Source organism: Vulpes vulpes, chromosome 12 (assembly GCF_048418805.1).
Source record: "Vulpes vulpes isolate BD-2025 chromosome 12, VulVul3, whole genome shotgun sequence".
In the NCBI taxonomy this organism is placed as follows: Eukaryota; Metazoa; Chordata; class Mammalia; order Carnivora; family Canidae; genus Vulpes; species Vulpes vulpes.
The window spans coordinates 164399436-164425983 of NC_132791.1; the positions used below are offsets into that span (position 1 = coordinate 164399436).

General features: G+C 42.9%; 1 protein-coding gene and 1 long non-coding RNA gene across 12 annotated transcripts in view; both read right to left on the minus strand.

Moving 5' to 3' along the window:
• LOC112924553 (beta-catenin-interacting protein 1) overlaps positions 1-26548 on the minus strand; it is a 151764-nt gene that overhangs the window by 55263 nt on the left and 69953 nt on the right. For 3 of the 11 annotated variants that reach the window (XM_072731245.1, XM_072731243.1, XM_072731244.1), the window contains exon 1: positions 23898-24140. The exons of 7 other annotated variants lie outside the window; for them this stretch is intronic. In XM_072731245.1, the coding sequence (XP_072587346.1) occupies positions 23898-23988 (91 nt within the window). In that variant the 5' untranslated portion in view covers positions 23989-24140. Of the gene's footprint in view, positions 1-23897; positions 24198-26548 lie in introns of those variants that run through there. One more of the 11 variants, XM_072731247.1, reaches the window with a different exon arrangement.
• Positions 22341-23824, minus strand: LOC140594928 (uncharacterized). The gene is made up of 2 exons (XR_011996199.1): positions 23138-23824; positions 22341-22970 (listed from the first exon to the last, which is right to left on the minus strand). It is a non-coding gene; the product is annotated as an uncharacterized lncRNA (long non-coding RNA).

Genomic DNA, 26548 nt, shown 5'->3' on the forward strand with positions numbered 1-26548 from the left:
AGGGGAGAAGGGAATAGGAAGTGACTTCTGGGGTGATGAAAATGTTTTGGAATTAGAGGTGGTGGTTACACAACATTGTGAATATACTAAATGCCACTGAATTATACGCTTTAAAATGTTATATTGAGGGACGCCTGGGTGGGTCAGCAGTTGAACGTTTGCGTTTGGCTTAGGGCGTGATCCCGGAGTCCCCAGATGGGAGTCCCACATCGAGCTTCCTGCATGGAGCCTGCTTCTCCCTCTGCCTGTGTTTCTGCCTCCCTCTCTGAGTCTCTCATGAATAAATAAATAACATCTTTAAAAAAAATAAAAATAAAAAATAATGTTATATTGATGGGGCGCCTGGGTGGCTCAGTCAGCTGTATATCTGCCTTCAGCTCAGTTCATGATCCCAGGGTCCTGGGATCGAGCCCTACGTCATGGGGAGTCTGCTTCGCCCTCTCCCCGTTCATTCTCTCTCTCTCTCTCAAATAAATAAATAGGGCAGCCCGGGTGGCTCAGCGGTTTAGTGCCGCCTTCAGCCCAGGGTGTGATCCTGGAGTCCTGGGATCGGGTCCCATATTGGGCTCCCTGCATGGAGCCTGCTTCTCCCTCTGCCTGTGTCTCTGCCTCTCTCTCTCTCATGAATAAATAAATAAAATCTTTTGATAAATAAATCAATAAATCAATAAATCAATCAATCAATAAATAAAATTCTTTTTTAAAATGTTATACTGAGAACTTCTGGTTTCTGGTACAGCATGTAAGGAGTTTAGAAGTCACCACTTTGTCCTAACAAGTAAAACACTGAACAAACTGAAATATCAACAACTCTTCTTATATCATCAGAGAAGTGAGGTCACAAGGCAGATCACTGCCCCACAAACTGTAGAGACAGGAATACAGCGAGAGAATTAACGATTCATCTGAGCAGAACCTTCAGCAGGAACCAGTGCCTGTCTAGGAGAACCTGAACTGTAACTGATGAATAGCTGGAGACTCAGTGTGGACAAGTCTGAAAGTTAAAAACTCCAGGAGGGCTCAGTCTCTGGAAGGCACTCACACTTTTCTGAGTTTTATCTCCAGGAGCCCTACTAGATCCTCGCAGTAAATATCAGAGAAAATCCCTTGGGGCTTCCAGGAGAGGAAAAGGAGAATAAGCATTTTGAAATATATCGAAGCATTCTATTCTTTACAAGGCCTGCCCTTGGGAGGAACTATTTTATCAGAGCCCAACCTGCTGGAGGAAAGGAAATACCCAACTCCAGCCCACCCTAGCCATCCTGTCCCACCTACTAGAGGGATGACTGAGAAGCACTAGGGTCGTTCACAGTCCCAGGGCACAGGCTACTAAAAGACTGACTTAATCACAACACTAAGAAGCACCCCCTATGCCCCTCACCACTGCACTGAAGGCCTGTTCACTGCAGGTCCTTTCATCCAGCACATCATGTCTACTTTTCAACAAAAAAAACTACAAGACATTAGAAACATCAACACAGTCTGAAGAGACTGAACAACCTTCAGGAGCACCACATATGGCGGGAGCTTTTAAAACTAGGATTAATATGCTAAGAGTTTTTAAGGAAAAAGTAGACAACATGCAAGAACAGAAAGATAATGTAAGGAGAGAAATGAAAATTCTACACAAGAATAAAAAGGAAATGCTAGGGACCATTTCTGTTCAGTGTAACAGAAATGAAAAATGACCTGAAAGTCTCAATTGGACTGGACTGGACACAGCCACAGAAACACTCTTTGAGCCTGGGGATATGACAACAGAAACTTCCTGAACTGAAAAGCAAAGAGAAAAAAAGACTGAACAATCAAACAAACAAGAGAAGAAAGATTTGTTGCCAGAAGATCTGCCTTGTAAGAAATGCTAAAAGTTCTTTAGAGAGAAGAAAAATTATCTAAGTCAGAAACTCAGTTGTACGTGAGAGAGGAAGGACAATGGAGTATGAATAAGGTAAAATAAAAACTTGTATTTTTCTGACTCTTAACTGATCTAACAAATACAGTTTTTCAAAATAACAACAGTAACAATATACTTGATATTGGAAGACATGAGGAACAAAGAACAAGACAACAAAAGAAAATAGTTATTAAACCAAGTAAATCGGGACGCCTGGGTGGCTTGGTGGTTAAGCATCTGACTTTGGCTCAGGTCGTGATCCTGGAGCCCCCAGATCAAGTCCCGCATCGGGCTCCCTGCATGGAGCCTGCTTCTCCCTCTGCCTGTGTCTCTGACTCTCTGTGTCTCTCATTAATAAATAAATAAAATCTTTTAAAAATAAATAAATAAACCAAATAAATCAATAAACACTGTAAACATCAAAGGTATAAATTCATCAATTAAAAGACAGAGACTGAAAAAATAAAAATAAAAAAAAATAAAAGACAGAGACTATCAGAATGGACAAAAAGTAAGACCCCACTATGTGTTGTCTACAGGAAAGCCACTTAAATATAAAGATACATATAGATTAAAAACGAAGGGATGGAGTAAGATATGCCATGCTAATACTAATCAAAAGAAAGCAAGAGTAGCTTTATTAATTTCAGAGCCAACTTCAGGAAGGAAAATTATCAGGAATAAAGAGAGACATTACATCATGACAAAAAAGTCAATTCTCCAAAAAGACTTAACAATCGTTTTTTTTTAAGATTTTTTAAAAAAGATTTTTAGGGGATCCCTGGGTGGCGCAGTAGTTCGGCGCTTGCCTTTGGCCCAGGGCGCGATCCTGGAGACCCAGGATCGAATCCCACATCGGGCTCCCGGTGCATGGAGCCTGCTTCTCCCTCTGCCTATGTCTCTGCCTCTCTCTCTCTCTCTCTCTCTCTGTGACTATCATAAATAAATAAATAAATAAATAAATAAATAAATAAATAATTTAAAAAAAAGATTTTTAATTTATTTATTCATGAAAGAGAGAGGCAGAGACACAGGCAGAGGGAGAAGCAGGCTCCATGCAGGGAGCCCAACGTGGGACTCGATTCCGGGTCTCCAGGATCACACTCCAGGCTGCAGGCAGCACTAAACCACTGTGCCACCAGGGCTGCTCAAGACTTAATCTTTAAACATGAAATGTCAAGCACATTTGACCAACACCTAAGCCAAATAGCACATGCTGTTTCTCAAGCACAGATGCTGGTTCAGGAAGGACATCTAGACTAATTTTGTTCAGTAAAAGGTAATGTGTATCCTTTGTACTACTGGGGCTTCTAGAAAAGAAGTTTTCTCACTTTTCTGGAAGAGCCACCAAAATGATGCTCTCCCCTCTGGGCAGGGTGATTTATGGGTAGGAAACTTTGGTTTCTAGATTCCTTCTGCCACTTAAAGAAGCCAGGTTTGGAATGATGCTGACAAGGCTAAGGTAGAGAAGCAGCAGCCAGGTCTTTGATGACATGGTGGAACTACCAAATCAAACCACCTGGAAGCCTATCCTACCTTGGACTTTTTACTTCTAATAGCCAATAAATCACTTTCACTGCTAAAAAAAAAAAAAAAAAAGCCCAGGCACATTTGTATGCACCTAGCAACACAGCAGCAAAACGGGTGAGGCAAAAACTGATAAAACTGCAAGGAGAAACAAATGAATCTACTATCACAGTTGGAGATTTTAACATCCCTCTAAGATAGATGGATCCACTAGGCAGAAAATCAGTAAGGACATAGCTGAACTGAAAAGCACCAATCAACTGAGTATAATTAACACTTATAAACTACTTAATCCAACAACAGTAGATGACACATGTTTTTAAGCTTACATGGAACATTTATCAAGATATACCATATTCTGGGCCATAAAACACATCTTGACAGATTTTTTTTTTTTTAAGATTTTATTTATTCATTAGAGACACACACAGAGAGAGGCAGAGACACAGGCAGAGGGAGAAGCAGGCTCCATGCAGGGAGCCCGACTTGGGACTCAATCCTAGGTCTCCAGGATCAGGCCCTGGGCTGAAGGCAGGTGCTAAACCTGCTGAGCCACCCAGGCTGCCCCCACCTTGACAGATTTAAAAGAATAAAAATCATACATCATCTACTCCCAGACCATAATGGAATTAAATAAGAATTAGTAACATAAAGATAGTTGGGAAAGCCCCAAATACTTGGAGATTAGACATTATACTTCTAAATAACACAAAGATCAGAGAAGAAATCTCAATAGAAATTTGAAAATATTCTGAACTAATGAAAATGAAAATACAGCTTATCAAAATGTGTGGAGTGCAGCTAAAGCCATACTTTGAGGGAAATTAAGAGCATGGAATGTATATATTAGAAAAGATCTAAAATCAATAGTCTAGGGCAGCCCTGGTGGCACAGCGGTTTGGCGCCGCCTGCAGCCTTGGGTGTGATCCTGGAGACTCCGGATCAAGTCCCACATCGGGCTCCCTGCATGGAGCCTGCTTCCCCCTCTCCCTGTGTCTCTGCCTCTCTCTCTCTCTCTCTCTCTCTCTCTATCTCTCTATGAATAAATAAATAAAATCTTAAAAAAAACAAAAAAGCAGAAATCAATGAAATTGAACACAGGACAAAAACAAAAAAAAAATTAACAAAACCAAAGCTGGTTCTTTGAAAAGACTGATAAGCTTCTAACCAACATAACAAAGAGAGAGAAAGAGTGTGAGAAAACACAAATTACTAATATCAGAAATGAAAGAGGGGATATCATATCTACTAAAGAAACTGAATCAGTAATGAATAACCCCCCAAAATAGAAAACACCAGGCTCATATGGGTTCACTAATAAATTCTACCAAACATTTAAGAAAAAAATTGTATCAGTACCCCATAATCCCTTCCAGAAGACAGAAGCAGAAGGAATAGTTCCTAATTCATTCTATGAGGCCAGCATTACCCTAACACCAAAACCAAACAAAGATATTACATGAAAACTACAGACCGGGAATCCCTGGGTGGCTCAGTGGTTTGACACCTGCCTTTGGCCCAGGGTATGATCCTGGAGTCCCCGGATCGAGTCCCACATCAGGCTCCCTGCACGGAGCCTGCTTCTGTCTCTGCCTCTCTCTCTGTGTCTCTCATGAATAAATAAATAAAAATCTTTAAAAAAAAAAAAAACTACAGACCATATCTCTTATGGAAAAATCCCCAACAAAACATTAGCAAATCTAAACTAACAAGGTATAAAAAGAATTATACAGCATGACCAAGTCGGATTTGTATGTAGTATGTAAGGCTGGTTCAACATACAAAAATCAATTCACGTAACCCATCACATCAATAAGGAAAAGAAGAAAAACTACATAATCATATCAAAAGAGGGAGAAAAAGTCATGTGCCTGGGTGGTACAGCTTGCTGGGCAACCAACTCTTGGTTTCAGCTCAGGTCATGATCTCAGTCTTGACTTCAGGGTCATGATATCAAGCCCGGCGATGGGGTGATGGGGCAATGGGCTCCATGTTCAGCAGGGAGTCTCCTTGAGATTCTTTCCCTCTCCTTCTGTCTCTCCCCCCATCTCCCACTCACACTCTCTCTAATAAATAAAATCTTAAAAAAAAAAAAGATGGAGAAAAAGCACCTGACAAGGTCTAACACATCTTCTTGGAAAAACAAAAACAAAAACAAAAACCCAAACCTCCCAGCAAGCTAGGCATAAAAAGGAATTTCCTGGGGTGCCTGACTGGCTCACTGGACTCGGCAGAGCACAGGACTCCTGATCTCAGGGTCGTGAGTTCAAGGCCCAAGTTGGGTACAGAGCTACTTAAAAATAAAATTAGGGCAGCCCAGATGGCTCAGTGGTTTAGCACCGCCTTCAGTGCAGGGCCTGATCCTGGAGATTCAGGATCGAGTCCCACGTCAGGCTCTCTGCATGGAGCCTGCTTCTCCCTCTGCTTGTATCTCTGCCTCTCTCTCTCTCTCATGAATAAATAAATAAAATCTTTTAAAAAAATAAAAATTTTAAAAATAAATAAAATTAAAATTAAAAAAAAAGAAAGAAAGAAAGGAATTTTTTCAACTTGGTAAGGAACATCTACAAAAAGCCTATAGCTAACATCATATTTAATGGTGAAAAACTTGAAGCTTTCTTGCAATAAGCAGGAACAAGACAGACATGCCTTATAACCACTGCTTTTCAACATTGTCCTGGGAATCCTACCTAATGAAATGAAACTAGAAAAGGAAATAAAAGGTCTACAGACTGGGGGGGATGAAATAAAACCATCTTCTGTTTTCAGATGATACATGATGATCTATGTAGAAAATCTGAAAGAATTAACAAAAAAAACTCCTGAAAATAATAAGTGATGATGGCAAGGCTGTAGGACAGACGGTTAATATGCAAAAATCAATCAATTTCCTACATATTAGCAGTAAGCAAACAGAACAGAATTTAAAACATATTACCATTTACATTAGCACCCCAAAAATGAAATGCTTGTGTAAAAATCTAACATATTTATGCATAAGATCTATATAAGGAAAAATCTAATCAAAGATATCAAAACAGAACCAAATAAATGGAGAGGTATCCCATGTTCACGGAGAAGACGACTCAATATTGTCAAGATGACAATTCTTTCCAACTTGATCTATAGATTCAATTCATTCCAATCAAAATCCAGCAAGTTATGCTGTATCAATAAGCTGAGTCTAAAATTTTTAAAGGGAGGCAAAAGAGCCAACTCAATACTGAAGAAGAACAAAGATTTATACAAAGCTACAGTAATCAACACAGTGCGATACTGGTGGAAGAAGAGATAAATAGATCAATGGAACAGAATAAATAAATGAAGAGCCTAGAAGTAGATCCACATATAGTCAGTCAACTGATCTTTAACAAAGGAGCAAAGGCAATACGATGGAACAAAATCCTTTCAACAAATGGTGCTAAAATAACTGGACATCCACATGAAAAAGGATGAAATCTAGACACAGACCTTACACCCTTCACAAAAATGAAATCCAAATAGATGTAGTAGGGGATCCCTGGGTGGCGCAGCGGTTTGGCGCCTGCCTTTGGCCCAGGGCGCGATCCTGGAGACCCGGGATCGAATCCCACGTCGGGCTCCCGGTGCATGGAGCCTGCTTCTCCCTCTGCTTGTGTCTCTCTCTCTCTCTCTCTCTCTCTCTCTGACTATCATGAATAAATAAATAAAATCTTTAAAAAAAAAAACAAAAAACAAATAGATGTAGTAGACCTAAGTATGAAATGCAAAACTATAAAACTCCTGGAAGATAATGCAGGAGAAAACATAGATGACATGGTCATCTTGGACATGGTCATAACACAATCCATGAAAGAAAGAATTGATAATTGGACTACATTAAAATTTTAAAACTCTGCTCTGTAAAAAGTAATGTCAGGTGAATAACAACACAAGCCACCAACTAGGAGAAAATATTTGCAAAAGATTGATAAATGACTGCTGTCCAAAATACACAAACAACAAGAAAACAAACATATGGGATACCTGGGTGGCTCAGTGGTTGAGCATCTGCCTTTGGCTCAGGTCGTGATCCAGGGTCCTGGGACAGAGTCCCACATCAGGCTCCCCACAGGGAGCCTCCTTCTCCCTCTGCCTATGTCTCTGCCTCTCTCTGTGTGTATCTCTCATGAATAAATAAATAAAATCTTTAAAAAAAACCAAACACACAAACTCACAATAAGAAAACAGTATGAAAAAAAAAAAGTGTGATTTTTTTTAAATGGGTAAAAGACCTGAACAGATACCTCATCAAAGATATACAGACAGAAAGCATATAAAAACATGTTCAACATCATATGTCATTCAGGAATTATAAATTAAAACAACAATACCACTACACACCTATTAGAATTGCCAAAATCCAAAACACTGATAACACCAAATGCTGGGGAGGATGTGGAGCATAAGGAACTCTCACTCGTTGCTGGTGGGAATACAAAATGGTACAGACACTTTGAAAGACAGTTTGGCAAGTTGCTTACAAAACCAATCATACTCTTAACATATGATCCAGCAGTCACACCCTTTGGTATTTACTCAAACGAGTAGAAAACTTATGTCCACACAAAAACCTGCACATGGATGTTGACAGCAATTTTTTTCATAATTGCCCAAACTTGGGAGCAACCAAGCTGTCCATTAGTAGGTGAATGGATAAACTGTACTTCATCCAGATAAGGATTACTTAGCACTTAAAAAAAAAAAGAAGAAGAAGAAGAAGAAGAGCTGCCAAGCCATGAAAAGACGAGGAGGAACTTTATGTGCATTACTAAGTGAAAGAAGCCAATCTGAAAAGGCTGCACACTGTGTGATTCCAACTCTGTGACATTCTAGAAAATGTTAAAACTATGGAGACAGTGAAAGATCAGTGGCTGATGAGGTGGCGGGGGGTGGGGGTGGAGAAGGGAATGAACAGGTGGAGTGCAGAGGATTTTCAGGGCAGTGACACTATTCAATATGATTCTACAGTGGTGAATACATATCATCAGACATTTGTCAAAACCCACAGAACATACAACACCAAGAATAAACCCTGATGTAAACTATGGATCTGGATGATAATGATGTTGTCAGTGTGGGTTCTTTTACTGTAATACATATAACACTATGGTGCAAGGCGTCAATAGTGGGGGACGTTGTACAAATGTGGCGAACACGGCATATGAAAACTCCCTGCACTTTCCACTCAATTTTGCCCTGAACACTGCTCTTCAAAAAAAAAAGTTTAATTTAAATCTGACAATGCAGGCTGCCCACCCTTCCCCCAAAATGAAAAGAGCTCCCTGATTAGATGAATTCCAGCAGAGACTAGCTAATGATGCCAGTCCTCATTGTAGAGAAGAATCACATGCCAGGAATTGCTGTCAACTCTGACACTGTGATTTGGGAATAGTGTGCAAACTTCTGGGACATGTGCACAAACAAGCACTACAAAATTGAAAATGATGTAACTTTAATACAATGCACTTTCTCCAGAATTTTTAAAACCCCAACCCAATTTCATAATCATTCCTGACTCAACTGCACATGAAAGATTCCTAACTAGTCACTCAGCTTTATGCTTTCTGAATATTCTTTGTTACAGAGAAAAATGAGATTAAAGACTCTAAATCTTTTTTTTTTTTAAATTTTTATTTATTTATTATAGTCACACACAGAGAGAGAGAGAGAGAGAGGCAGAGACATAGGCAGAGGGAGAAGCAGGCTCCATGCACCGGGAGCCCGACATGGGATTCGATCCTGGGTCTCCAGGATCGCGCCCTGGGCCAAAGGCAGGCGCTAAACCGCTGCGCCACCCAGGGATCCCGAGATTAAAGACTCTAGATGGGGCTTATGTATTACTGCTTTTCATAGTATGAGCTATAAAACATCATACTGACAATAGTAACCACTAAACTCATCTCCTCTTCAGTAAAATGGGCTGATTGAGTTAAATTAATGGTAAAATCCTCTCCATTTCTAGAATTCTAGCCATATAATTCAGAAACCGATTTTTTTTAGATAGATTAGCAGATTTTTAGGTTCCCAGTTTTCTTTTTTAAGATTTTAGTTATTTATTCATGAGAGACAGAGAGAGAGAGAGAAGTAGAGACACAGGCAAAGGGAGAAAGCAGGCTCCGTGTAGGGAGCCCAATGTGGGACTCAATTCTGGGACTCCAGGATCATGCCCTGAACCAAAGGCAGCTGCTTAACCGCTGAGCCACTCAGGTGTCCCTAGGATTCCAGTTTTAAAAAGTACCTGAAGTTAGAATGCAATAATAATATGCAAGTAACCAGAGATTACTTAACTGGGAAAACTAAGTTGTCAGGTTTTAAAAGGAAAGGACTGGCTGGGGCTGGGGCGCCTGGCTGGCTCAGTTGGTTAAGTGTCTTGACTCTTGGTTTCACACTCAGGTTGTGATATCAGGGTTGTGAGGTCGAGCCCCACATTGGGTTGAGAGTTTACTTAAATATAAAATCTTTTTTAAAAGTTAAAGTAAATGTCTTTATCATAAAAGAGGGAAAAGGATTATATGACCTTTCAAGAGGAAACTGGACTTATGGAATGTAGTCCCACCAAGAACTAGATCATTGGTAACCAAGAGTCCGCCCAAAACAACCCATCAACCATTCCCCACCAAGACAAACAGGACAAGTACTTATGCATAACTTACTCAATTCTGAGAAAACTCCAAAAGATTTTTTAGGAAAAGAAAGCAAATAGCACTAGAGAATTCCTCTTTGCGGTAGTTATTAAAAGCATTTTTTACAATGAAATCAGCCATTTAAAGGTCTTAAAAGGGCTATCTTATGAGGAAAAACAAAGATGGTAATCTTTTCCAAGTATTGAACTTTAAAAAAAAAAAAAAGCTTGATTTTTTCTAGATCTCATTCTAAAAATACTAATTAAGTGTATACTCCCAAAGAAAAAGCCCCCCAAAATCTGATGATAGTATCTTTCTCTACTTGTTCACCTATTCTTGCCTTTTCCCTCATTAAAAATTTGTCCTGTAGTAAAATTAAAAAGAAAACCAAAGTGATAAACCACGGCACACAAGATCCTGATTCCTCACACAGAGGGTCGTATTGATGGCCTACCGGTAGCAGCCCCTCATTGGAGAACGTGCTGCCCATATTACATTACAGGCAAATCCATACCTGGGGACCAGAACCACAACATCTTCTACAATCAAGAAAGCAAATGACCATGTAAATAAGAAAGAAATACTCTGGATTATAGGAATCTGCTGAATTAACTCTAATTTCTCTTTTTTTAAAGCATATTCTTTGCAAGCTTTGCTTTCTACTTCCTCTATTATTTAGAAGCAAATTACAGGTGACATATCCCTCAACTGTATTTTGACATCAACCACCATTATTAGACTATGGTCAATCTGAGAACTGCTGGGGTCCCCAAGACTCTTTCAGGAGGACCACAAAGCCGCCCTTCTCCAGCTGCTTATTTGTGTGAGGCTAAATTTTCCTCCCCTACTTCAACCAAACAACAGATAGCAAGGAGTTGACTGGAGAATCTGGCTGACTTCTCTTAAACCCACATTAAAGAGATTAGCAAAAAGGTAAAACAATACCAGTCTTCTTACGAAATTGCTTTTGGGGCAGCCCAGGTGGCTCAGCAGCCTTCAGCCCGGGACATGATCCTGGAGACTCAGGATCGAGTCCCACGTCAGGCTCTCCTGCATGGAGCCTGCTTCTCCCTCTGCCTGTGTTTCTCATGAATAAATAAATAAAATCTTTATAAATAAATAAATTGCTTTTTGTTCTGGAAAATACAGTATGTTTTGTTAAAAATATAAGGTTACCCAACTATATTTCAATTTAAATATAGTAAATAATGTTATCATTTAATGGGTTTATCATTGCTATTTTAAATAAATTAATAAATATTTTAATAGGGTCTCAGTTTTATTTCTAAGAATAAATGTTGATCAATATAACCCACATAAACACAACCTTTTTGAGGTTGTTAATAATTTTTGAGGGCAGCCCCGGTGGCGCAGCGGTTTAGCGCTGCCTGCAGCCCAGGGCGTGATCCTGGAGACCCAGGATCAAGTCCCACGTCAGGCTCTCTGCATGGAGCCTGCTTTTCCCTCTGCCTGTGTCTCTGCATCTCTCTCTCTCTCTCTCTGCATCTCTATGAATAAATAAATAAAAACTTTAAAAAAATAATTTTTGAGAGCACAGAGGTTTCTGAGACCAAAGAGCTTGGAACCCTATAGGATTAAATAGAACCTACTACATACATCCCTCTAATGGATACACCCACCATACCCAGACAAATGCTTAATAAATGACATGAGGTTATGAAACAACTAGTAAAAATGAACTTGTTTTGTTTAAAACTTTTGACTACATAGATACATTTTTACAAGGGAAATATACACAAAGGGGATAAGACTAGTGATCTCAAAGAGACAGTATTTTAGGTCATTTTAACCTATTCTTTTTGTATAAAATCATATTTTTTTTTCCTACAGTATGGAGGTGACAGCATTTCCCAAACTGCTCTATGGTATACAAATAGTGTCATGAAAGGCTCCACCATCGTTAGCTAGATGAATGTGGATTACATTCCGCCACTCTCCACCCCCAGCAATTCAACACAGTCCGCTAAAGGTCTGAGACGTCCTGCAGCACTGACCCCATTTCCCAAACTTAGGTAACCAACACATCCCTTTTTTTTTTTTTTCCAACACATCCCTTTTAACAAGTAACACCTATACACATAACATCCTTAGGGAAAGACTACCTCAGAGATCATCCTAAACAAAGATTTGAAGAGGGGGCCTGCAGGCACCCTTTTTCATTACTGTTAGAAGTCACCAGGTCACTACTATTTAGAATGGATGACCTCCAGTAAATAACATGTACACATCCAATCAAAAGTACTTGGGCCTGGGATGCCTGGCTGGCTCAGTGGTTAAGCGCCTGCCTTCATCTCAGGGTGTGATCCTGGAGTCCTGGAATCAAGTCCCATGTCAGGCTCCCTGCATGGAGCCTACCTCTCTCTTTGTGTTCTCATGAATAAATAAATAGAACCTTTAAAAAAAAAAAAAGAATACTTAGGGCTTGGAGCACCTGGTTGGCTCAGTGGTTGAGCCTCTGCCTTTGACTCAGGTCATAATCCTGAGGTCTTGGGATTGAGTCCCCATCAGGCTCCCTGCAGGGAGCCTGCTTCTCCCTCTGCCTATGTCTCTGCCTCTCTCTCTGCCTCTCATAAATAAATAAATAAATAAATAAATAAATAAAATATTTTTTAAAAGCCTGCAGGGAGTAAATTTAATTCGTATATATTCTGGAACTTGGACAATTCAAGGAATGGTCAAAAAAGTTTTTTAAGATTTTATTTATTCATGAGAGACACACACACACAGAGGCAGAGACACAGGCAGAGGGAGAAGCAGGCTCCATACAGGGAGCCCAACGCGGGACTGGATCCCGGGTCTCCAGGATCAGGCCCTGGGCTGAAGGCGATGCTAAACCACTGAGCCACAGGGGCCGCCCCGAGGAATGGTCAATTCTTAAGTAAAATTTTCTTTGATGGAAAACATAACCTGAGCATAAGTCATTCCTTTAAATGATGCATATTGGTAAGCATCCTCTGAAAGGGGAAACCTGCACACACAGGCAGTTCTCGGAGCGTGCACCAGACACACGGCTGTTGGCAGAAAGCCCACTGCACCCACTGTGCCGCTCCCCCTTCTGCCCCCCCACCCCATCAGCCACCCTTGCAGTGCTCCCACCTGGTCACCAGGGGGCGTGCTGGCCCACATCTTTCCTCTTCCGCATCCTTCCTCTTCAAGATCACAACGAACAGGTCACAATTCCCTCCTGCCCCTCTCACAGGCCAGGTCACTTGGAAGTCACCCCACTTCCGTCCAGGTGTGAGCCAAGAGTGACTGATCACGGCTGATGTTCCCAATGAAATCTTTTCTTTTTTTTTTTTTTTTTTTTTTTTTAAATTTTATTTTATTTATTTATGATAGTCATACAGAGAGAAAGAGAGAGAGGCAGAGACACAGGCAGAGGGAGAAGCAGGCTCCATGCACCGGGAGCCTGATGTGGGATTCGATCCCGGGTCTCCAGGATCGCGCCCTGGGCCAAAGGCAGGCGCCAAACCGCTGCGCCACCCAGGGATCCCAAATCTTTTCTTTTTTAAGATTTTATTCATTTTTTTTTCAAAGATTTTTTATTTATTCATAGAGACACAGCTAGAGAGAGGCAGAGACACAGGCAGAGGGAGAAGCAGGCACCATGCAGGGAGCCCGATGTGGGACTCGATCCAGGGTCCCCAGGATCACGCCCTGGGCTGCAGGCAGCGCTAAACCGCTGAGCCAACCGGGCTGCCCTGATGAAATCTTTTAAAGCCACTTTACTACTTCAAGACCAACTTTCCACATTTTAACAAGCACTTCATTGCTGGTTTATAAAATTAATACTGTAATGATGTATGTGCTGTGTTTAACTACAAATTTGCCTGGTTTCCACTTGTGTTATGGGTTAAATCAGTCTTGACGATCACTTTTAGAACTTAAACGGTTTATAACATTGTTTCCAGGAAAACTGCAATTTGAGATCTAACTTGAATTCCTAATAGGTGGATACAGACTGCCTTTTCAGGTCATCAGGGCATCAGAAATGGGCCCCAGGAAACAACACATCAAGTCCAAGCTAGGTTAGCAGCTGCACTAGGAGACTGCACAGAACGGAGGTAGTCAAGGAGCTTTTGCGTGGGGTGAGTTCACCGTGCCCAGGCCATTGAATGTGAGAATACAAGAATAGAAGACTAAAACATACCACAGCATTCAGGAGAAAAGCTCTCGATCTGACCAGATCTGAGCATGGACTGACTTTCCATATCCACTGCTGAGAGTCCTGGGGTTCTATTGCTGCCCACTGTACCAACCTGCCTCAGTCTGCCTGTCTCTACTTAAAATTCCAAAAGATAAGAAGGTACAGTCAGGACTGCTCTGTTCCAAGTCAAGGCTTTTGCCCCAAATCCCTATCTGTTCTCCTACACCACTGACCTGAGCTTCCAGATAAAACAGAAACTTCAGGAAACCCATCTAACATTCTTCCTTCAGGCCTAAACCACCAAAGCCTGGTCGGAGTGGCCCGTATTTGCTTTCTCACTGCTTCTGGTTTCATTCTGTCCATCAGCACTGAGAACCACATAAACACACACTTAATAGGAAAAGAAAAAATGCAACAAATACATACTTGTCTTATGCATTACTTTTTTAAAGTAGTGGTAAAAATCTCAAACCTTTCAAGAATACTCAAAACAATTCTAGGGCAGCCCCGGTGGCCGAGCGGTTTAGCACTGCCTTCAGCCCGGGGTGTGATCCTGGAGACCCCGGATCGAGTCCCCCGTTGGGCTCCCTGCATGGAGCCTGTTTCTCCCTCTGCCCGTGTCTCTGCCTGTCACTCTCTCTCTCTCTCATGAATAAATAAATAAAATCTTTAAAAAAAAAAATTCTAGAAAAAGTGGGGTTAATAAATTTTATCAACTGAATAAGCAAATATTTACTAATCACTGGCATTTATAAACTTTGTAAAACATTTCATCAATCAAACAAATACTAATGTTGCAGTTGTTATTATTAATTAAAGTTGCCATCAGGGGGAAGGGGAGACTATGTTATGAAAATATCCCACTGGTTACAAGTTCTTCCAGTAAGAAAAGGTTTAAAAATGACCAATTTCAAGCAGCCCGGGTGGCTCAGTGGTTTAGCGCCGCCTTCAGCCCAGGGCCTGATACTGGAGATCCAGGATCGAGTCCCATGTTAGGCTCCCTGCATGAAGCCCGCTTCTCCCTCTGCCTGTGTCTCTGCCTCTGTCTCTCATGAATAAATAAATAAATCTTTGAAAAATAAGTAAATAAATAAGGTCAATTTCATATAAAAAAGCATTTAAGTCCTTTTCTATTCTGGGCTTTGAATGTTTAGAAGATGCTTATTAGCTGCTCCTCTTAATTAAGCATGAGAAAGTTTCTTACACTTGGGCATGGACTTTTTAAACCCTTGCCAAATGAAAATGCTTCATTCAGGAACCATGGCCAGGTATTAATGGATATCTTACAAACAACTCAGAAGCAAGCTCAAAACATTGCCAATTCAGGGCTTTATAATACAGATGGGATTATCAAGATACCCTATCATTATCACGGCACAGGTAACTGATGTGTTCCCATACTGAGAATGGCCACTGCCCACCTTTCAATCCCTGCACTCCAGCCTGAGTAAAGCCTAGGAAAAAATTTCAATTCAAGCCAGTGAATTTTGCTACTTACCAACTACTCTGATAAACGTTTGAAAAGCGTGGCAAAAAAAAATTAGGGATTATCCAAGAATTTTAATTATTTTTGTTGTCTTCATTACTGATTCCATAAGTAATAGGAAACCAGCATGAATTAGTCAAGGCATTTTAAAAGTAAATATAATCTGCTGATGCAAAGGCTATAAGCCCCCAAATCAAAAGTGACCCTATTCCTCAATTAGCTTCTACCTCTGATTTGCTGGCACTATTATTGTGAGCTGAGTATACTCTGTCCTTTGCTTGGTGCTAAGGAGAGAAGAGTATTCACCCCCTACCCTAAGGCCACCAGAAAATAGCAGTCTTGCTATGAGGAGGGGAGCACCAGGGGAAGGTGTCACTGAGGAGGGGGCATCAGCTGGTTCATCTGAACAAGTCCAGAGGACCAAGGGCCCTGGTGAAAATCCCAGAGCCAAGTCTGCATTCCAACTATTAATATCCTACCATCAGGGTAAGTCTATCAATATTCAAGACAATTTTCTAGGTCTTTTGGGCCCCATGCTTGGTGTAGTACTCTTTGTCATCTTGAAATTATTAATAATTTTTGAGCAAAGGGGCCTGCACTTTTTGTCATTGTTGTTGTTTTTTAAGATTTTATTTATTTATTCATGAGAGGCAGAGAGAGAGGCAGAGACACAGAGACACAGGCAAAGGGAGAAGCAGGCTCCATGCAAGAAGCCCAATGCGGGACTCGATCCCAGGACTCCAGGATCACGCCCTGCCCCGAAGGCGGGCGCTAAACCGCTGCGCCACCCAGGGATCCCCGGGGCCAGCATTTTAATTTTGCACTTGGCCTCACATATTATCCAGCTGGTCCTCACGATATTCATTAACTACATCTGAAATGGGATCCCTGGGTGGCGCAGCGTTTTGGCGCCTGCCTTTGGCCCAGGGCGCGATCCTGGAGACCCGGGATCGAATCCCACATCAGGATCCCGGTGCATGGAGCCTGCTTCTCCCTCCGCCTGTGTCTCTGCCTCTCTCTCTCTCTCTGTGACTATCATAAATAAATAAAAAATTTAAAAAAAAATAAAAAAAAAAACTACATCTGAAATATGTAAAATTAAATGTGACTGAATTCTGAATTTCAGATGGAATAAATCATGTTCTTTAAAAGCCACTTAATAGACAACTTTATACAAATGATTCTCAAGTTTTACATATCTTCAATTTAAGTTTATGATGACTGATTTTTTTCTTGGGGATTCTTAATATTAAAGTACTGTATTATATAAGAAAAAAATTATAACTATTAGGAAGAGCTCCAAATAAATGTCTTTGTTACACTTTAAGGCCTTAAACAAAGATGACTTTCATATTTACTGAGTTTAAAATTCACTTTGTATCTAAAAGACATACATTTCTATGTTTTATACTATGATTAAAAATTGGGTAAATAACAAATAGTTACTTAAAGAATAAAATCAAAGAACCAGACAAAAGAATTCACCTTAACAAAGCACACTTTTTAGCCAATTAGAAGGGAAAAAAATGTAATGAAGAAACATCATATTCCAAACTAGTTGTTTAAGAAGTCTAGGATTCTGGGGGCACCGAAACCAAGTTAAGTGTTGGACTCTTGGTTTCGGCTCAGGTCCTGATCTCAGGTCGTGAGACAGAGCCCCTTGTGGGGCTCCACACTTAGCAAGGAGTCTGCTTGTCCCCCTCTCTGTGTTCCTCCCCCTGTTCTCTATCTGGAATAAATAATTAAAATCTTAAAAAAAAAGAAAAAGAATTCTAACATTTCGTCCAGTTCCTTTCTAAAAGTTAAACCCTGCCCCTGGAACCTGGAGGTTCACTCTGCTTATCCCCTAACCACAGAGTCCGCACCTTATGAGCTCATTTCTCATCACAGCCAGAAATCAGAGCCTGGGGCTCAGCCACTCTTAAAATGAGAGTGGTAAAAACAAAAGAGCTGCAGGACTAGATGCGGCAAAGATCTAAAGGATTGGTAAGCTTCAGACCTAAGGTAAGCCAACCCAAGTCTCAATGTTTTTCAGAAAAGCATTGCTTTTTGTGCTAGCAGGTGCCCAGGCTGAATGATCAAATGTCAGCGAAGTGTGAAGAAACATCTGTTTTTACAGGAAGGGCTACTTGCATAGAGGGCAGGCCTTTCAACACTGGAAATGATACAGGAGAGGATGGTGGAAGAAGCTGGTTGGATGAAACGCCAGTTTATCCCTAGAGCAGGAAAACATCAGCAACTTAAAACCCTTGAAAGAAAACATAGACAACTGTGAAATATGTATCTGATTAGAAAAAACCTCCCAGGAGTGATTCAGAGGTCAAGAGTGAGTGTAGGTGGTACAGCCACTCTGAGAAACAGTTCTGCAGCTCCCCAACATGGTGAACAGAGTTATACCACATGACCCAGCAATTCCACTCTTAGGTGTATACCCAAGAGAACTGAAAATATATGTGCACACAAAGCCTGTACACAAATGTTCACAGCAGCAGTATTCAGAGTAGCCACAAAGTAGAAAACCACCCAAGTGTCCATCGACTGGTGAACATATCAACAAAATGTGGCTTATCTATACAAAGAAATATTGCCTTAGTCTATTTGGGCTGCCAAAACAAAATACTACTGGGTGGCTTGTGAACAACAGAAATTTATTCTTCAGAGATCTGGAAGCTGGGAAATCTGAGATCAAGATGCCACCATGTTTGAGTTCTGCTGAGATCCTTTTCTGGTTTGCAGACAGCCATCATCTTGCTGTGTCTTCACTTTGTGGAAGGGGTTAGGGAGCTCTCTGGGTTCTCTTTTATAAGGGAACTCATGCCATTTGTGAGGGCTCTCCCTCTTTCCCTAATTACCCCTCAAAAGCCCCATCTCCAAATACCATGATGTTGGGGATTTGGTTTCAACATATGAATTCTGGAGGGACACAAACCTATGTCAAATATTATATAGCCATAAAAATGAAGTTCTGATGCACGTTTCAACATAGATGAACCCTGAAAAATCAAGTGAAACAAGCCAGTCACAAACAGGCCATATGTTACACGATTCCATTGATACGGAATGTCCAGCACAGTCAAACCCATAGAGACAGGAAGCAGATTGGGGTTGTCAAAAGCTGGGGAAAGGGGAATTAGAGTGACAGCTAAGGGCTCCTGTTTAAGGTGATGAAAATGTTCTGAAAGGAGGGCGCCTGGCTGGCTCAGTTGGTAGACCATTTAAGATTTTATTTATTCATGAGAGACACACAGAGAGGCAGAGACACAGGCAGAGGGAGAAGCAGGCTCCATGCAGGGAGCCCAACGTGAGACTCGATCACGGGTCTCCAGGATTAGGCCCCGGGCTGAAGGCAGTGCTAAACTGCTGAGCCACCCAGGCTGCCCAAAAAGTAGCTGATTCTAAGAAATTCTTGTCACAAGAGAATCAAACTGGTCCAAAACAGATGACTAAAAAGCCATATTCATGTCTGACCCAAGGTAAAAAAGGAAAACGTGATTTTTCCTTTCTTATGTTACCACCTACTTCTTACTGGGGTTCTGGAACAGAAGATGTGCTTTATAGGTTTTTAAGATGTTCTCAATTCAGTTACTTTGAAGTAAATGAATTTTCATTTAAAACTTTAAAAATGAAGAAGCCATAGCAACACATCTTGTGAAAAACTTTAACAATATCATCCTACACCTAAACAAGAAAATGAACAAAAATATGCCTAAAACACGGACAAGAAAGGGCCTATCAAATGCAGTATCCCAATTCCTAGGTGGTGTGGCCTAGAGAGCACTGGGCAGCACATCAGCCTGACAGCAGGGAAGGGAATATCAGTCTAAGGGTTCCCAGCTCTGGCTTTTTGCATAGTCTCCACTGCTATCAAAATGTCACCTTTGTTTGATTTTTTACAGTGCTAGAACACAATGCTGCATAAATCATTTCCACCAATCCTGAATCCCTATTTCTGAAGCTCCACTAAACTGTTTTATAAGAAATCAATTATCTTAGATTCCATTTATAAAAGACACAATATATCTTCAAATACATCTGCTGTTACCAAATCAAGACCACAGAAAAAGCAAGATACATTTCGTTTTTTTTTTTTTTTTAAGATTTTATTTATTCATGAGAGACACACAGAGGGAGGCACAGACACAGGCAGAGGGAGAAGCAGGCTCCATGCAGGGAACCTGATGTGGGACTTGATCCCAGTCTCCAGGATCACACCCTGGGCTGAAGACAGTGCTAAACCACTGAGCCACCAGGGGTGCCCATAAGATACATTTCTTAAAAGCATAATGATCCTAAACCTCAATTAACCAGAAGATGTGACCAACAGACTCCTGGTATAATAGATTATCCTTGAAATCTATAACCTATTTTGTTTCAACTCTTATAAATGAAGACTTTCTATCCAACCCTACCCGCTATTATATTTTCCTGTCTTAGAAAGCAATAACAAAAATAATTCAATCCTTTTAAAAAATGTCTTAAAACTTTAACATCCTCACTTTAAAGATTAAGAAATGGTTTAATGAACTTAGCCAAGTCCTGCAACCAGTATCATAGAATTACAGCATTCTCTAACTTGAATGCAAAAATGTTTTATTTCATTAAAATTTCATTTATGGGTCATATTCTTTACATCTAAAACTGAAATATTGTTTTGTCTTAAAAATCAAATAGTACCGAGACGGATAACATATGATATGAACTCCTAAAACTTCCTTTTGCAAAAGGATTCCTATGAAATTGCTTGGTTTTATGTTATTCCTCCTTAAAGTGGTCTGCAGCCAGAAGACGAACTCTTGTAGTTAACTGAAGGTTCCAGTTAACTGAGTTAGAGCTCTTAAATTGGAATACATTCAGAATAATTAATATTTTATCATTTCTTTAGTAGTTATATAGGTCTCCTACATGAAATAAATGACATTTACTCCCAGAAATGCAACGATTAGATTATATATAATATTGAAGTCTACATTCAAAGCATTCTTCCTCAAAGTTACTTCAGAAAAAAAGGTAACAAATTAAGAAACCACTTTCCAAAAAAGCAGAGAATCACAGCATTTTTAAAAATTAGACACAGGGGCCGTGAGTGACTCAGTCGGTTAAGCGTCTGCCTTCGACTTAGGTCATGATCCCAAGGTCCTGGGACTGAGTGAGTCCCCCTGTCAGGGCTCCCTGCTCAGTGGGGAGCCTGCTTCTCCCTCTCCCTCTGCCCCTCCCTCCCACTTGTATTCTCACTCACTCTGCTCTCTCAAATAAATAAATAAATAAATAAATAAATAAATAAATAAATAAATAATGTTTTAAAAATTTTAAACTCAGAGTGGTAGCCACAAAACTACAGACCTAGGGCAGCCCCAATGGCGCAGTGGTTTAGCGCCGCCTGTGGCCGGGGGCGTGATCCTGGAGACCCAGGGGGTCCCACATCCGGGCTCCCTGCATGGAGCCTGCTTCTCCCTCTGCCTGTGTCTCTACCTCTCTCTCTCTCTCTCTGTGAATAAATAAATAAATAACATCTTAAAAAAAAAAAAAAACAAACTACAGACCTCAAAAGCTGCTATAGATTTTTATGCTCTCATATCCCCAACAGTGCAATCAACAGAACAGATCCTTGAAAAATTATCTAATGATTTTCTATATCCACAATGCAGAATTTAGGTGTGTTTTATCCTCTGTAATGCCTTTTTCAGTATATAACATTTACCTGCCAGATGAAAACTAGGACATCAAAATACTATGCTGTCAAAACTGATCAAAACTGAAAGAGTTGTCCATCCATTCAATCACTCAACAAATACTGAGTACCTACTGGTACTATATGGATGTGGGGGTGATAGGATTCACATGTGAACAGAACAGACCAAACTACCTTTCCATCTTGGGGCCTATGTCCTAGTGAGGGGAGACAGATAATAAACAAATTAAGGGTGTCAGAATGGGATTAAGTGCTATGGAAACAGAAAAAGTGAAGCAGGGAAGAGAGGATTCAGGAGTTCAAAGAGAAATGAAATTTTACATAGGATGGTGAGGGGAGGCCTCACTGAGAGGTCTGTGCACAAACGAGCAGGAAAATAACAATGAAAATTATTTCTTTGGCTTTGAAATGGCAGTCCAAGCTCGCATTTAAAAATATATATATTCATAAGCTTTCTATATTCTCCATTTCAATCGACTATTTCCTGATCGTTGACTGACTGAAGAGAAAAGCAGGTAGCCTAGGGCATGCCAAGGATATGCCTAACATTTTGATTTACTTGATATTTTTTTAAGAACCGCAGCTACAAATTAAAGTGAAATGCAGAGTTCTCTATTAAACAACTAATTAATAGTCAAGATGCAATTTATATTACAAAATCTAACATTCTCTCTAGCAATTTATACATGATATTTATCCCATTAATAATTATTAGATATAGCTAGTCTTATGGCAATAAAGAAGTCAAATATCAGTTGAAATGATCACCCTTCAAAATGAGCTCAGAGAAAGTGCCTCTATAAATTGCATATTTACATATAAAATCCATTTGTAACCCCTCAAAATGAAACCATTTTTTTAGCATTTCTTGTAATATTCACAAGACGTTTTCTACCGCAGGCTGGGGGAAAGAAAAAAAGCAACAGAATAACTGATGTTTAAAATGTATTTTTATTTTGCAGACTAATTATTCTTAAGTACTATAAATGCACCAAGAAAAGCTCATAGAAAATCAGCAAATTACAAAGGACTCAGCACTCAATACATCTTTCACGTAACATTTGTTTGCCCACCACAATGAAGATACTTAATAGCTGAAATTTATATTTGTAATATAAATTTAAGTAATTCAATAATGGAAAGCAAGTGGAGGTGAATGGATAAATATGTTTTTTTTTTTAACAAGAAACATTATCACTGACTAAACTAAACATATTTGAACTGTTCCCAAAATACTCAGTCCAAGCACATATTTTTGAAAATGTGTGGGTTTTCCCCAAGAGACGCAGAACTTTGACATTTTCTCCTGGATATATTAGACTTTCAGACCTCCACTCCACATCTGGAAAGAACATTTCAAACTCAACTTGATGTAACTTCTAAAAACCAAAGTGAGAGCGATTCTATACTTCGTGACTGAGACTTGACTATGACAGTCAACAGAATGTTAGAAATGAAGTAATCAAAAGTTTATCATCCCCAGTGTGAAGAAAGGAACATGGAACAAAAGATGCATTTGCCTCTTCTGCCCTTTAATTTGTGAACACCATACTTCTCTCCGTCTGTCATGCCAAGAAAGAGAAAAATGAGGATTTTTTTTAAAAAGCTTATTAATATGAAACACGATCGTTTCATCTAGACTTTTATCAGCCCTCTCCCCCCAAGATCTTTGATTAAAAATTCAAAAAAAAAAAAAAAAAAAAAGATCCAAGTACTCTATAGACTACACCTGGATTACTTTGCTCCAAGGCCAAGGAAAATGTTTACGATTCCAAGATCCATTCGGAGGCATGTATCTGCAATGCGTAAGCTTTTCGTTGGCAAGATCAGTCAATATCAGAAAGCGTGCACCGTTTAAAAGGTTAAGTGGATGAAGGTTAAAACGACAAAACCATCGATTCACCAAGAGGTTTTTTGGGTTTTTTTTTTGGCCAGGTAACCGCACAATAACGTCGGCCCTGAGGAATGGAAGAGAACCTGTGAGCCCCTGCGCGATCTAAATCACCGCACCGCGGGGTCGGCGGGAGCGGAGGAGACGCAGATTGCCAACGCGGGATGAGACCGCGACCGTAAACCTCACCACAATTTTCACCTTTGGATGAAACGTGGGAGGGGAGCGAGAAGTTTCAGCCTCGGCTTGTCTGCAGACAGACAAGATTTAGAGGACCCCGGGGGAGGCGGAAAGGGGCGAGGATGCGGCGTCCGCGGTGCAGCGGCGGAGACCCGGGCTCCGGGAAGGGGACGCGGAGGAGCGGGCTCTTATGTAAGCGCACGCCAAGGCTGCGCGCGCCCCCAGCCCGGGCACCCCGGAGCGCACCACAGACCCCCACGGCCTCTCCCCGGGGCGCGCCCCCGCCGGCGGCCGCCGCGGACCCGTGTGCACGCCCCCCAGACGCGCCCGGGGCCGGAGCCCCGCTCCCCGCTCCCCGCTCCCCCGGCGCCGCGCGCCCGCCCCGGCTCCCCCGCGCCCGCCCCGGCCCGCCGCTTACCTCGCGCGGCCCAGACCGCGCCGCCGCTCAGCAGCCCGGCCAGCAGCAGCCAGGCGGCCGGGGCCAGCGCGGGTGCAGGGCGGCGCAGCATCGCTCGGGCTCCCGGCGCCGCGGCCGGCCCGAGGCGGGAGCGGCTGGCACGCGCGCGGGGCGCCGAGCGGGGCTCTGGCGGCGGAGGCCGGCTGCTCCGCGCCGCGGCGAGCTCCGGGGTCCGACGAGCCGCCGCCGCGACGCTGGGCCGCGCGCTCGGGCCGCGGGCGCCCTCCCCTCCGCCGAGGCAGCGCCGGGCTGGAGGCGGCGGCAGCAACTAAGATGGCGGCGGCGCGCTCTCTCGGGTCCGGCGAGGGTACCGGCGGGGGCGGGGTGGCGGCGGGAGGGGCGCGCGCGCGGGGAGGCGGGGAGGCGGGGAGGCGGGGAGGCGGGAGGGGCGCGCGCGGGGAGGCGGGGAGGCGGGGGCGGGGGCGGGGCGCGCGCCTCGAGTTGCCGGCGGAGCTCGGAGCGCGCGCACGCGGGGCCGCGCCCGTGGTACCTCCCGAGCGGCCGCGAGATGTCCGGGGGCTGCCCCCGCTGCGCCCGCCGCGGGCGAGAGCATCAACCCCTTACCCTCACGCTCCGCGCGCCCCAGGCTCCGGGGCCGAGCAGTACCCCGGGGCCGGCGCCCGCCTTCCAGCCCCGCGGAGCGCAGACCCCTGGAGGGGCAGGGGCAGGGGGTGCAGCCCGGGGGCCCCTGAGCGCCAACACGCTGGGCCACCTCAGGCAAGGCACGTCGCCTCCCAGAGTCCTGGCGTCCTCTTCTGCGGATGGAGGTGATGACAGGGAGCCTGCGGGGTCGTGACAGGTTTTCAAGGAGACGGAGGTCAGCAAAACGCAGTTTGTCAACAGTCAAGGACCGCGCAGCACGTGCTGCCGCGGTTCAGCCCTGGGAGGGGCACCCGCTGCCCCCAGGAGTCTGTCCTGAATCCGTATGTCCAGATTCCTTCATTCGCTGGAGAAATCTGTGATGGCTTTTTAAAGATGGCTCGTGCGCGCCCTTTCTCGCTGATCTTAGTAGGATGCCAATGGTCCCTTGGAAATTCAGAGCTCCCACTGGATGGAGAAGGGTTCCTCCCCGGGGGCTTGAGTCCTCCCCTTCTCCCCTGGTTCCCCCACCTTCCCTCGGCCCCTGGGACCGCCCCCCCCCACGAGAGGTGAGGACTGGCACAGTCATGGATGGGTTCCAGTGCCAGGCACTGTGCCCTGTGAGACATGATTGGCTCCATTTTGCAGATGAAGGAACAGAGACTGAAAGGTAAAATGACGTCCCCAGATGTGACACGCACGTGTAGTGAAAAGAACCATCAGCCCTCGAGGACAGGGCGGTGACATTAGGGAGACCCCAACAGCAAAAGCTAAATAAAGGTAAGATGTGAACTATTCCAGACTGTGCCGGAAGAACTATCCGACTGTGTTTTGGAACACTGTATTTGTCATAGCTGTGATAGCTGGGAGGGTCTAGCAGGCTGGTGGGTTTTGTGGAGGTGGGCTTGGGATGGGGTTCCAGAGGTGCCCCCCAAACCCGGAGGCTGGGAGAAGTAGGAGCGGAGCAGAGGGTTTATCTAGGAGAATAGTGGGTGAAGAGCCCCAAAAGTGAATTCAGACCAGAGTACAAGGTGCCTGAAGTGGCAGGATGGTCCCACAGGCCACAGGAGGACCTTGAACAGCAGTGATCAGAAGCATGATGTGACCTGATGGGAATTCCAAAGTGACCTGTAATGGAATATGCTCCTGCCTTCATTTGTCCCTCAAAGGCATCCTCTACCAAAGCCTGCAGGTTCTATCTTTCCTTCCCCTGCCACCCCCTTCCCTGGATCTGAAAGGACTAGACTCCCCTTGGGTAGACCCTTTCCAAGGTACCTGCCTATCAGGTTCCCACCATCTCCAGGCCTCACTGCCTCACTCCTTCTAACCAGCACTGCAGAGTCATCCTCTCCAGCCGTTGCTTTTGCTTCCCTCCCACTCTGGCTCTTGTGAGCTCCTTCTTGCCACTTTATCTGGTCCAGACAGCTCTGCCAGGCTTTCCAACCCACAACCTCACACCCCACCCAGCTGACCTCAGGGCCTGCTCTCTCAACACAGTCTGTGCTCAAGTTCATTTCTGCCCAAGGCCAGCATTATATAGCACATCTCCTGCTACCTTTGCCCCAAGTCACACCCAGGCTGTCTCTTGCAGGAAGTTCTCCTGACCCTCAGGCCATCCCTCCCCCATCCCCACCTGCTCTGAACCAGGCAGTGTCTAGGATTGATAATGTGCTACGCTGTGCCATTGACCAGCTAACCCATGTGTGTCCCTGGGTTAGTGCTCTAGTGAAAAGGGCCCAGACAGTACAGTCAGACAGTGCCCAACAGGAACTCTAGCTGCTTCTACTATGAGTGATCTCAACAAGTCACAGAACTTTGAGTCACTTTCCTCACCCTATGAAGAGATGAAATGAGATAGCAATACCTATTTCCTGGAGTTGTCAGAATTAAATGAGATGATGCAATGAAAGTGCCTCGCAGACCTTAATACATAGTATGTCTAAACACAGGAACTTCTCTTTTTTCCCTTGGGAATCTTCCGAGCTGCTTGTATACTACTGAACATACAGTAGGCACTCAATAAATACTCAGAG